The 12,738-nt window shown below is 38.7% G+C and overlaps 2 protein-coding genes across 3 annotated transcripts; one reads left to right on the top strand and one right to left on the bottom strand.

Annotated features, from left to right (window-relative positions):
• Positions 1-1,270: 1,270 nt before the first annotated feature.
• Positions 1,271-4,374, bottom strand: si:ch211-105f12.2 (RIMS-binding protein 2-like). Of its 2 annotated transcripts, none has more exons than XM_044031374.1 (5): positions 3,785-4,374; positions 2,515-2,671; positions 2,158-2,261; positions 1,816-1,887; positions 1,271-1,733 (listed from the first exon to the last, which is right to left on the bottom strand). In XM_044031374.1, the coding sequence occupies exons 1-5, from the start codon at positions 4,007-4,009 to the stop codon at positions 1,668-1,670; spliced, it is 624 nt and encodes a 207-aa protein (XP_043887309.1). In that variant the 5' UTR covers positions 4,010-4,374; the 3' UTR covers positions 1,271-1,667. The 2 variants fall into 2 exon arrangements, with proteins under 2 accessions (XP_043887309.1, XP_043887308.1); XM_044031373.1 differs by having other exon boundaries at positions 2,158-2,279; positions 3,785-4,368.
• Positions 4,375-7,254: 2,880 nt separating this feature from the next.
• On the top strand, positions 7,255-12,523 carry ywhag2 (3-monooxygenase/tryptophan 5-monooxygenase activation protein, gamma polypeptide 2). The gene is made up of 2 exons (XM_044032014.1): positions 7,255-7,596; positions 10,368-12,523. The coding sequence occupies exons 1-2, from the start codon at positions 7,510-7,512 to the stop codon at positions 11,022-11,024; spliced, it is 744 nt and encodes a 247-aa protein (XP_043887949.1). The 5' UTR covers positions 7,255-7,509; the 3' UTR covers positions 11,025-12,523.
• The last annotated feature ends 215 nt before the right edge of the window (positions 12,524-12,738 follow it).

Genomic DNA, 12,738 nt, shown 5'->3' with positions numbered 1-12,738 from the left:
AATGTCATCATAAAAATGTGTTTCGAGCAAGTTGATTTGTAAATTTTTTGTTTATTTAACAGTGAACCAGCATGACTAGAGTGTTTGCAGTGGAGCGACTGAGAACTCCTGATATACAGTGTTGTCACCCATAAAGTAGAAAGCACTACTAAACGTCATTACACAGTGTAGTGTTTCCTACTTTATGGATGAGTGCACTGTTGGCTGCAGAGGGAGTCAAAGAAGAGACCGAACAACGTGACAAAGACTTTTATCAACTGCTGCATTTATTTCTGTTTGTGTAGTTATTATCATTATTATCATTATTATCATTATTATTATTATTATTATTATTATTATTATTGTTGTTGTTATTAATAATAAGTATTATATGTATTGATATTTTATTCACAGGTAAATTCAAGTTCTGATTTACATGTTTTTACATCATTCAACTACTTAACATTAACAAAAATACTCACACTAACACACCTACGGACAAAAATGTCCTCATTGAAATGATTGTCCAAAAAGTCGATTGGACGATTCAAATCACTTGGCAATTTATGGGCAAAAATATTTAATATGTATGATGTTGGTTTAAAACATGTTACAATACTTATTTTTTACCTGAAATTTCATCAAAACTCAAAAATTAAAAATATTTCCCGCCAACTACCAATTATAGAAAACATAAACAAGGTGTAAGGCAAAAAGGGACATACTATATTTATACAGTATATCATTAAGGCTAAAATAATCATTATAAGCATTATCATGTTTCTTTTTAAAAGTATGTATGTTTATGTGTGTAAGAGAATACTTGTACTGTCAATGGTGAATTTTAGGCATATGGTAATTTTCTTAATTTTCTTCCTCAATAATTTGTAATGGTTGAAAAAAGCAATAAATCAATTATATAAGGTTTTGCATGACCATGTTGTAGGTTTTCACTTTGTGGCACCCAATTTTATATTATCAGTAATACATGATCAGCTCTATTACTGATAATTGGGTTCAGTTATAGCATTTAAAATAGTAATTTTGTACAAAATGTTAAATACATTGTATATACAGAATTTAATTACAGTTTTTGGGTCATTGTCAATTTTAATTAAATTAAATAAAAAACACCTGCAATAAATCATTTATAAAAGGATTGTGTGACTATTATTGTCTTCCGGAACAATACCATGTAACGGATAATTGTTACGATAATGTAAATGTAACAATCGTTTAGGATTTTCTTATTTAATGATTTGTACATCACAATAAATGAATTAGACAAGGATTGTATGACTACTGTATGTGTATTGTATGACTGACATTTGATTATCCATCGACATCAGGTCACTTTTAGCTATAATAATATTATAAATAAACAAAATCTATACTATAATGAATTTTCACAATAATTATTTGATTTGATAATAAAATTTCTTTAGATAGAAAAAGTCATTACGTCACTTTAAGGAATTGTTCTCAAAAACATTGCAATATATGAATTATACAAAGATTGTAAGAATATGTTGTTGACTAATTCGACTTTCCGTCATTCTGAGCGACACTAATGTAGTCGTGTGTTCACATGTGTACAACAAAACAAAATGATAATTCTGCAATTTCTTTTAAAATCATGACCTGATTTCTGTGTGTGTGGGACTTGGCATTTCATAGCACCATGTGTTTTAATCCCACGGCAGTGGCTGCAGGAAATTTGAAGGAACCAAACCTCGTCGTCCATGCACATCCCCCTGAAATTTACATGAAAGTAAAGTTGATGTGCAAAGAATTTCACCAATGACTTTATTGTAACTGTAAACTGATGCGACTCACATAGTAAAATCCATCTTGATCCATGTCACCCAGCACATAAATGATGTCTCCTGAATGAAAGCCGAGCTCAGTCTGAGCAGAGGAAACGTTAAAGTCAAAGCAACGTTAACTAAAATACTCACACTAACATACCTATGGACAAAAATGACCTCATTGACACCCATTCAAATCCATATTTATCATGACAAAAACTTGGCAAGTTATGGGTTAAAAACCTAGCAAAATTCATTACTGTTTGTATGATGAGGACTGATAATTTCTAATATCTGATAATAATTCATACGATTTTTATCACTTCATTATTTTAGCTAATACGGGGTCATGTATGATTTCAGTGCTTACGTCACTGTCCACGTTGGGTGAACTTTCCCATGGATCATAATCAAATAAGGCGATCATTCGTTGAACAACCACATCGTCAGAGATGCTGGACACGTCGCTTGGATCTGGAGAGAAAGGAAAACCTGTGAATCAGAAACACACACATTTAATCACTGACAATACAGGAAATCAGGTCATTTAACAAGTGGACTCTGTAGAATTTTACCTTACGGACATTTTTTGACAAAAACTCTACACAATATATAAATATATGTATATATAAATTTTGGACGCAACTTTCCATTCACTTGTTCCAAACACGGAAAAAAGAAAAGAGACAGCTGTTGCTCTGTCAGTGTGGTGCAGGAGCTGTTATACCTGTGTTGTCCACAGGGAGGAATCCCTGCTGCATGAGTAGACGCTTCATGTGCTCGTCGTCCACCGGGATCTCGGTGACCATGTTACTTGGCACATAACCTGAGAGGCCACCAGACTCACCATGATAGAAACCGTCGGAATCTTTGTCTCCAAACACCTGACGAATGCATAAAAAGTTGGTGTTTTCACAAAACAGCTACCATTGAGACAGCGATGCACAAATAAGCTACCTGGTGTACATAAATTATCTATTTAGGCCGCACTTTGTCAAATGTGTATGTTTGTTTCTATTTGAGTGAAGGAAGGTCACAAAGTAAGTAAGAATTGGGTATATTGCCCAGCCCTATGTCATACACATAGCTTATGTTAGATCAGAACTTTTGAAGTGATCTTGTGAGTTTTTAGGTCTTGCAAGGCTTAGAGAGCTGCAGGCAAATTTTTTTTTGATAATTCTACAGCCATAAAATCAAAATGAATACAGGCCCATGAGAGGGTTTAACCGAAAACAACTGCTTTGACAGTCATTAGTGTGTTGTGTATAAAACCATGTCACGGCAGTTTCACACAGCTGTTCTATGAAGACCCCACCCATGTTGAGAAGGTACTGTGAAGAAATGGAAAACAATGTGACTGATACCAAACCGAGTAGCGTAGAGCAGAGCTGAGTAGTGCTAGAACGGTATGATAGAAAAACCACCAATAGAGTTGGGCAGCGGTGGAAAGTACTACTTTTTAAAATCACATCTGTTACTAAATGACCTGAATAAATAAATTAAATAAATAAATTATGCACCAGAAATCACGCACCATCACAGGTGAATGATGATGAGGACAGGTGGATGAATGATAAGGATAGGTGAAAGATGAGGAGAGGTGAATGATGATGAGGACAGGTGAATGAATGATAAGGACAGGTGAATGATGATGAGGGCAGGTGGATGAATGATGAGGACAGGGGAATGATGATGAGGACAGGGGAATGATGTGGACAGCTGAATGTGACCTGTGACCGATACATTGTGTTTACAGTACATTTTAAACAACAATTTTTCACTTACTAACCTGAGTACATTTTTAATCCATTACTTTTACTTGTACTGGGGTAAAAATATATCAAAAATAGTGGTACTTTTACTTGAGTAGAATATTTTAGTAATCTTTTTTTACCTCTGGAGTAGGGTCTTCACACCAGTTGGTGTTTGGGCGCTAAATAAAACAAGAGTTACATAAACTCTAACTCTAATGTTTTATGACATCACATGGATCTTACCTTGATTATCTGTCCTGGTACAAAGGGAAGCTCCTCTGCAGCCGTCTCGTGGTTGGGGGACATGGCCGCAGGGTTGTACGGGTAAAGAGCCACAAAGAGTCGCAATGTGCAGGGAATGGATACCTGGCTCGCCGTCTCCAGCTCCCACTCCCTGAGATCCTCAGGAGAAGCGAGCCTCACTTCGTCTGGGTAAATCAACACATCCAGCTCCAGCCTCGGCTCCATTTACAGCAGGGTGAGCATCCACGGACAGACGGCTGTCGCTGACACAGGCAGGACCTCTCCTTACCCTTATCCTAATTTGAGGTAACTAAGCTAAGCAGAGGGAGGAGCGGTAATCCTCTTTGACAGAAGAGGATGAGTTGATTGGTTCAGCTCAGCATGAGGCACTCAGAGCCTCTACATGCAAACTAACAGGTAGAACATGATTAAAGTCGCCAGAGAAAACAAAGAAATGCTGAGTCGTCCTGTTACACAGCTCACCTGCCATGTAGACCCTGGTAATGTAATAATTTCCTGACATTGCTATAATATATATTAGTTATAACATTATCAGGTTTGTCTTAACTCTTTAACAACTAGGTCTGGACTTCAATTGTTTTTTGATGAGGACAGGTGAATGATGTGGACAGGTGAATGAGTGATGAGGACAGGTGAATGAATGATGAGGACAGGTGAATGATAAACACAGGTGAATGATGAGGACAGGTGAAGGATGTGGACAGGTGAATGATATGGACAGGTGAAAGATGATGACAGGTGAATGAATGATGAGGACAGGTTAATGTGACCTTTGACCCATGTTGATACAGTATGTGTTTTATTTTGTCAGCACTTTAATTTGTAAAGGTTGGCCTTTAATTAAAAACAGTTCATGTGAGATTTGTGTCACCTTGTCCTTTTGCACAACACAAGGAAGAACCTCGTTAAAAAAGTAACTAAATAACTTTTACGCTGAGTAATTTTACTTGTACTGAGGTAAAATTAAGTATCAACATAGTGGTACTTTTTACAAAAAGGAATACAAATAGACAATTTTTTTGTTTATTTTTATCTTTTTTGAACTAAAGTGTGTCGTTTTTTTGTCAAACGTTCAGGTCATACTGATCTGACATTTACTCAGACATATATAAAAGGGTCAAACATTTAAATTAGACAAATTCATACCCTTATTTAATTTAACACACACAAAACTGTAAACGTTGGTTCAGAGTAAAACCAGTAATGTTATTTTAATCTACTGAACTTTGACTCGACTTGTTCTTCTCACATCATGACTTGACCTAGTTACGCATCACTGGAAGACGACACTTCCTGTCATGACCCTTGAGCAGGTCATAAGGTCATCAGGAGATAATCAGGAGGAAGAGGAAGGTTTAACTAATCCCTCTCTTTGTGTGTGTTATAGTATTTATAGCTTTGTGAGGTCCAAAACGCCTGAGAAGAACAGCTGTTGGATTTATTGATATTACTTTAAACATTTTGAAAAATAAATTTGCCAATACATCGTGTATGTGTTAATCCTGGTAAGTAAGTGAGTTAAAATAAATCAAGTACTTTGGAATGGAGTTTAGTTACTTGGCAACCTGAATAAATAATAACAACAATAATAATAATAATAATCAGCTCAATGTTTAAAATAATAATAATTATTTGACGAATGCCAATCATTTTTTAGTATTATTATGATTATTGTTATTATTTTAATATTTTTTTAATATTTGAAATCATATTATTAATAGTTAAGATATGATTAGATCTGGGTCCTCACAAATGACTGAGATCACAGTCACAGTAAAAGGTTTTATACTTGTTTGCTTTCACTTCCATTTGTGTCCAGCAGAGGTCGCTGTGAGCATGGTGTTACTAATCATGCACTCAGCGTAGCCTGCACTGTTACAAGACTCACAAACGCATAAATATGCACTGTTGGGAAAATTACTTTGGAAATGTAGTTGGTTACAATTACATGTTACCCTGTTGAAAATGTAACAGTAGTATAACTATTTCAATTAATTTCTCAAAGTAAAATATAACTAATTACATTTTGATTACTTTTCTTAATTTAAAAGTGGATTAAAACCATGTATCATTATTTTAGAATTAACCACATATATGTTCTTTACACAAATAATAAATTGATAACAAAACATGATGAAATGTAAATAAATAATAAAAAATTTGTTTGTTGTTTTATATGTGGAAAACCTGATACCATGTTCACCTAATGACAAATGTACACAATTTAGACAACAGCACTTTATATGACAACCCAGATAAGTGATGGCATTCAAAATTATAAAAATGAAACTGTTCAAAAGTCAATGTTCTTTTATGTGTTCAAAAGTTTAACCATACATTATGGTTAAACCTGGTCTAACGTTTACAAAATCTCAGATAAACTATTAAAGATTGCACCACAAGGTGGCGCTTCAAGGTCATATTTGGAAAAAAACTATATCCTCTTTGAGACTGATGGTTAGGCTACATCTTACTTCACTGTACACAGTTCTTGCATCAGAAATGATATGAAACTAAAGCTGACCTTGTCATCATCATTGAACCTGCTAGGCATGAAAAGACACACAGAAGGTTGGCACTTCTTCCCCATGTTATTGTATGTGAGTGCTTGCAGTTAAAGCTATAGGCTAGTAGGCTAAGTAGATTGAGATGTGTCCTCCAGTTCGACTTCGGCTGAGAGAGCCAATCACAAGTGTCGGCTTTAGAAGGAGGTCGTTGATATGAAAAAAAAGTATTTATTTGTTAAGTTTTTGCGGCGATTTTTAAAATGTAACTGAAATTGTAATCATGGAATTTCCAAAAGCAACTGTAATTTAATTACAAGTTTTCTCCCAGTAATGTAACGGATTACAAATATGTAAATGTTTTAATAAATTACGGTACATGTACATTCTTTACTCCCCAACACTGTATATGTGTGTGTGTATATATATATATATACACAATTTATTCCTGTTATATTTATTTAGCATGTTTTATTTGACCATAGCAGCATTTTTAATGTCTATTTTTAATGTGTATATGTATGTATTTTACATTTGTTTATATATATATAAATATACATAAATATACATACATATATACACTTGTAGTTTGTACATACATACACACATATATATATATATATATACATATATATATATATATATATATATATATGTATACACCATATATATCTTATATATGAAGCACCATTGCTTCCTAAAAAACCGGACTACTATTCCCAGAAGACCTTTGGGCCTGACTGAGGCCATGGATCCGGCCCTGTAGCCTCAGCCTGGCCCTCTCTCTGCTTCCCATGTATGGAGAGAGAGTTACATCACTGACAAAGACTCCCACCTTTCTGAGAGATGACGTAGCCGAGAAGAAGAGGGAGAGGGACACGGAGAGAGAGGGAGAGTGTGTGAGGAGGGAGGAGGGAGAGAGGGAGCGAGAGAGAGATAGAGAGAGAGAGAGAGAGAGGGTGTCCCGTCTACACGGAGCACAGACAGACAGCAGGGAACAGCTGCATCGTGAGGCTCGCGTTATAGCATTTCACTCCACTGCGATTGAAACCTATCAATATTTTCATCCACTCAAAAAAGAAAATACATTTAAAAAAAAAAAAATTTTTTTTGGTAGAATCAGCTCGGGAGAGGTGAAGAAAAAAAACCACCACCACCCCCCACCCCTCCCCAAAAAAACCTCCTCTTCATCCAAAAATCATGGTCGACCGCGAGCAGCTGGTGCAGAAAGCCAGGCTGGCTGAGCAGGCGGAGAGGTACGACGACATGGCGGCAGCTATGAAGTCGGTAAGTTGGAGCAGAACGCGCGTGTGTATATGTGTGTGTGTGTGTGTGCTGCGTCTTTCACTGTCGCTGTTCTTTCCAATTCCCCCCTCCCTCCCCCCCTCACAACCACCACCACCCGTGCGTAAAAGCGCACCGCGCGTAATTCTCCATTACTACTAAATGTGGGAGGCGGCGCTGCTTATTAGTGCCGCATTTGAAGCGAAGCGTCGCTGTGAAGTCTTTAATGAATCCATGTGTTTTGTAATTTGATTCCAGCTTCATTTTCGTAAAACGTATTCATTCATTTATTTATTTCTAGAGTTATTCTGTGTCAGTTTTGGGGCGGTGCCTTTTTGTCCTCGCGCACAGGGCCCCCAGTTTGATTCCTCACTTAATCAGGAGGCTCTTCATGTAAAGGCTCTGCTTCTATTGTATTTTGCTCGCTCCTACCCCCCCTTTCTTTATGGTGCCACCTCCCCTCCTTCCCTCCCTTTACACCACTTTTCGCAAGATCTTGTGCTGCTGGGATGTGCCATGTGAGGTGGGCTGCTGGGGGGGGAAAATCTATCTGCAGCAGCAGCAGCTGCTGATTCGTCCTCCTCCTCTCTTTGTCACATTAATTCAAATCCATCAAACAATCTGCCTACTTCTCCCCTCCTGCAGTATGCACCAGACATTTTTTGATGCACAATCAACCAACCACCCGAAAACGGTTAAAATAACAATAATAAAACTGCTCCTTCCTCCAAACACACATAGGAGGCAGTAGAATCTCTCTCCCTCTCTCCCTCTCTCCCTCTCTCTCTCACACACAGTCTAGAATATTCTTTGTCATATTGCAGTGAGTCTGTGTTTGAACGCAGGAAGGCAGGAGGCTCCTGTGTCCTCAACGTTGCTCCATTTCCCCACATCGGGTTTGCATTGTATGTAAAATCTTTGTGCTCGAGTTTGATCAAGTTGTCAAGTACATGATGCAAACATGGCGACACAGGAGATTTCTCAGCTTTTTCAGCCACTTTTGAAGCCTTTGTCTGCTTTTTTTTTTCTCCCCTGACCCTCACTCACTCCCTCCCCGTCTTCTGGGAAGTGGATTCACCGGTGGTGAAAAAAGTGCTGTGTCACACCAGCATCCTGGGAATCTGTGCTCGGGGCCTGCATGAGCTCACACGTCATGGAGATGAGGAAGATCATGGCTTTACATGAATTTACATTTAGTCTTTAGTGTGTGTTCCTCAGGAGAGAAGGAGCGAGTCCCTCCGAGGTCGTTTGTCATGCGGGGGTTTCTGGTTGCAGGAGGTGTGTGTGTGTGTATGGGAAGGGATTCCTTTCGCTTTAAACAATCTGCCATGTCAGTGCGGTCCAAAATCCCCCCCCACCCCTCCGCCCCCTTTTCTTTCCTTTTTGTTTTTTGCAGGGGTGTGTACTCAAACTTTCCTATCAGAGGGATTCCCTTCCTCATTTCAGCTGTCCATTGCCTTCATGTATATATATATCTCATAAAATCTATACATATTTATGAATTAAAATGTCACTTTTTCTAATGTGCAGCTCTTTTGGTGCCGAAGAACCAACAGCAAGCAACCAAAAAAAATGGATTCATTGAGCCACAGTTGACCTTTTTGCCTTGTATTAGTGCCAGGTCTCAAAAGACCAAAGAATCAATGTCAATGTTTTTTAACATACTGAACCCTTTTAAAAAAACGTGCTCTGCTTCCGCTCAGCTGTGTGACCTCGTCAGCCATCTTTGTGCTGTCAAAAACACACACAAGATTACGACGCCGTATATTTATTTATTTTTCACATCATTATCCCCCCGGGCTGTTGTTCCTTTAATTGAGGCATTGCGGTGCCTTCCCGACGGTCGCTCTAATCTGTCAAAGAGTCTAAATTTAACAATCAGATAATGTCATGTTGTGGTGTATTTATTAGACAGGTAAAAAGGTCAGCTTCAGCCGAAGAGAAGGTCACAGGGACACGTGAACCGCCTGTGCAGTGATGGTTTTCATTTACAGTGCAGCTGGCCACCCCGAGTGCATGTGGGAACATTTTAGCCACCTCCAACACTCCTTTAACTCCCTCTCTCCCTCCTCCTCCGCTGCTGCTGCTGCTGCCGACTATCTTGAATATCATTTCTCACTAACTAGCATTAGCCGACCACGTGACCGCCGCAGCCTCTGGTGCACTAAATGAACGGATTGCCATGGAAACTGAGAATTTCTTTCTACATGACGAGTGAAATATTGCTCTTCTCCTCCTCCCGTTACCGTGGATGGCCGGTTATTACTGGTTGTGACTCCAGGTTTTGTTTCGTGCAAGAAGAAAGGAAAACTAATGCAGCTAATGATTATCCTCATTATTATTACCGATTCATCATTTTCCTTGATGTTACAGTCTGTAAACACCATCGACGTGTGTAAAAAATATGGACATAGTCTTCCAGTTTTCTGGTTTTTCAGATGGCGACTGCAGAAAATGAGCTTCTACTTCTCATTTCGTTTACAGCGTCAGTAAACTAGATAATACATATACTATTATAATACTTGACACATATGAGTGTGATTGACAGCTAGTATTGTTCCAGGCTTCGTAACAGGAGCTGAGATTCTTATTGGTGACGTCAAGACCGGCTGGCACTTGTTGAAAACCGGCGACACATGGAGATACAAAAGAATTGCTTGGTTTTACTCAAAGTCTCGTAATAGAGATCTTCTCCGATTTCTGGTGCCTTCACTCCCAGCTTATGAGCTTAATTTCTTCTTTCTTCCATTTCCCTGTTCTTCTTCTCCCTTCAGGTAACGGAGCTGAACGAGGCTCTGTCGAACGAGGAGAGGAACCTCCTGTCTGTGGCGTACAAGAACGTGGTGGGTGCCCGCCGCTCCTCCTGGAGGGTGATCTCCAGCATCGAGCAGAAGACCTCGACCGACGGCAACGAGAAGAAGATTGAGATGGTCAGGGCCTACAGGGAGAAGATTGAGAAGGAGCTGGAGGCCGTGTGCCAGGATGTGCTCAACCTCCTGGACAACTTCCTGATCAAGAACTGCAGCGAGACGCAGCACGAGAGCAAGGTCTTCTACCTGAAGATGAAGGGCGACTACTACCGGTACCTGGCCGAGGTGGCCACGGGCGAGAAGAGAACCACGGTGGTGGAGTCGTCGGAGAAGGCCTACAACGAGGCCCACGAAATCAGCAAGGAGCACATGCAGCCCACGCACCCCATCCGCCTGGGCCTGGCTCTCAACTACTCTGTGTTTTACTACGAGATCCAGAACGCGCCGGAGCAGGCCTGTCACCTGGCCAAGACCGCCTTCGACGACGCCATCGCTGAGCTGGACACCCTGAACGAGGACTCCTACAAAGACTCCACTCTCATCATGCAGCTGCTCCGAGACAACTTGACACTGTGGACAAGTGACCAGCAGGATGACGAGGGCGGGGAGGGCAACAATTAAAAGAGAAACCCACGCCTCGCCCAAAAGAAAATATGTGAAGGGGCCGGTGGACTTTTGGCAGCCGCTTTTGCCGATGATACTACCGCAAGCAGCAGTTCTTTATTTTTCCATGTGTTAAAAGAAAAGAATCAAAAGAGAGGAGAGAGTGGAGGTTAAATCTTAGTTTAAATACATATATATAGAAATATATATACGGTTGAAAGGGGGGCCTCCGTCTTCTTGATTTTCTCTTTGACATTTGCCAAAAAAAACCACTGAAGTGTCAGTCAATCGAGCCTGAAAGTGGTTGTTGTTGGATTGGAATGGCAGGCGGCCTCGCATTGGCATAGGAACTGGTCTTGTTCTGTCAAGATAAGCTGCTTAGGTAGGGTTTTTTTTGCGTGATAGGAGATGCATTTGAAGTCGCTCGAAAGAGAGAGAGAGAAAAGGCTTGAATGGGAATGTCTCACCAAACTAGTTTGCATTGGTTCCAGCCGTAGACGGTAGACTGTACGAGAAAGGTGACGGATGTTTCCACCCTTAAACCCCAAAAATGACAACCAAAAAAAACCAAAATAAAAAAAAATTAAAGGGTAAATTTCATGGGCGACAAAAAAACCTTCCCTTCGTTTGTGTCTAAAGTGAATTTGGCTTTCTCACAGATTAGTCTTGTTTTGTCACTGGAACCATAGATTCTTTTGGAGGTGATGATTATAGGGAGAGAGAGAGACTTATAAAACGATATATAAGATATATAAAACAAAAATGACGACGACAAAAAAAAAAAAAAAAAAAATACAAATAAAAGCAGCAGCTTCTGAGTTTGTGGTTTACTTCTGTGTTTGTTTATTCAATGCACTTGCCTACTATACTGTTTCTTCAGTGTAAGATGATGATGATGATGATGACAACAATAATAATATCGACGATTCAATATTGTGCATGCCTGGTGATGTATTTATATACAAGTAGCTTGACTTTATTATTAACTTATACTGTGGGTGTTAATACGTATTCATATGATTGAGAAAAAACATTTCGAATTTATTTTCGTTTTGTTATTATATGGGGGTTTCTTCTTCTTTTTTTTCTCTTTTGTTTTGGATTCGCTATACCAAAATGGTGATGATCGTAAACATTGAGCTGTAAAATGGGCGCTGCTATAGTGACATGCAAATAAATATGTGTATTTAATTTGTTAATGAAAGAAGAAGAAAAAAAAAGTAAAGGGAAATAAATAAAAGCCCACCAGTGCTCACTTCATCTTACAGCTGGTGTTTGTCACGATGACGTATGATGATGATGCTATATTTTCCTGACGTTTTCCCGGGCTGTTATGATTCACAGACATGGACCATAGTTTTTTGTTTTTATACCTTTTAGCTGTTCCTGAGTTACAAAGAAAAAAAAAAAAATATATATATATATATATCTTGAATGTGAGTCATTATGTAGCAGTTGCACAAGAAACCGAATTAATAGCTATGATAATAATAATAAAAAAGAATATGACTAAATTATTCATGCGCCATTTTACGTGGTGGTGGTCTAGTGTATTGTTGTATCGTCATCCATAAATGTCAATTTATTTGGTTTTCTTAATTCACAGTATGTGCTTTATTTTTGTGTACCAGTATTTTTTAAGTTAAGTGACAAACTGTAGATATATATGAATATTAAAATATTAAACACTAAAACACAATGGGGGGGAGGGGGGTTCACTAGAAAAATTATT

Source organism: Solea senegalensis, linkage group LG8, assembly GCF_019176455.1.
Source record: "Solea senegalensis isolate Sse05_10M linkage group LG8, IFAPA_SoseM_1, whole genome shotgun sequence".
Classification (NCBI taxonomy): Eukaryota; Metazoa; Chordata; class Actinopteri; order Pleuronectiformes; family Soleidae; genus Solea; species Solea senegalensis.
Note: the sequence above shows the minus strand (reverse complement) of the source record. Positions and strands in the feature narration are given on the sequence as shown.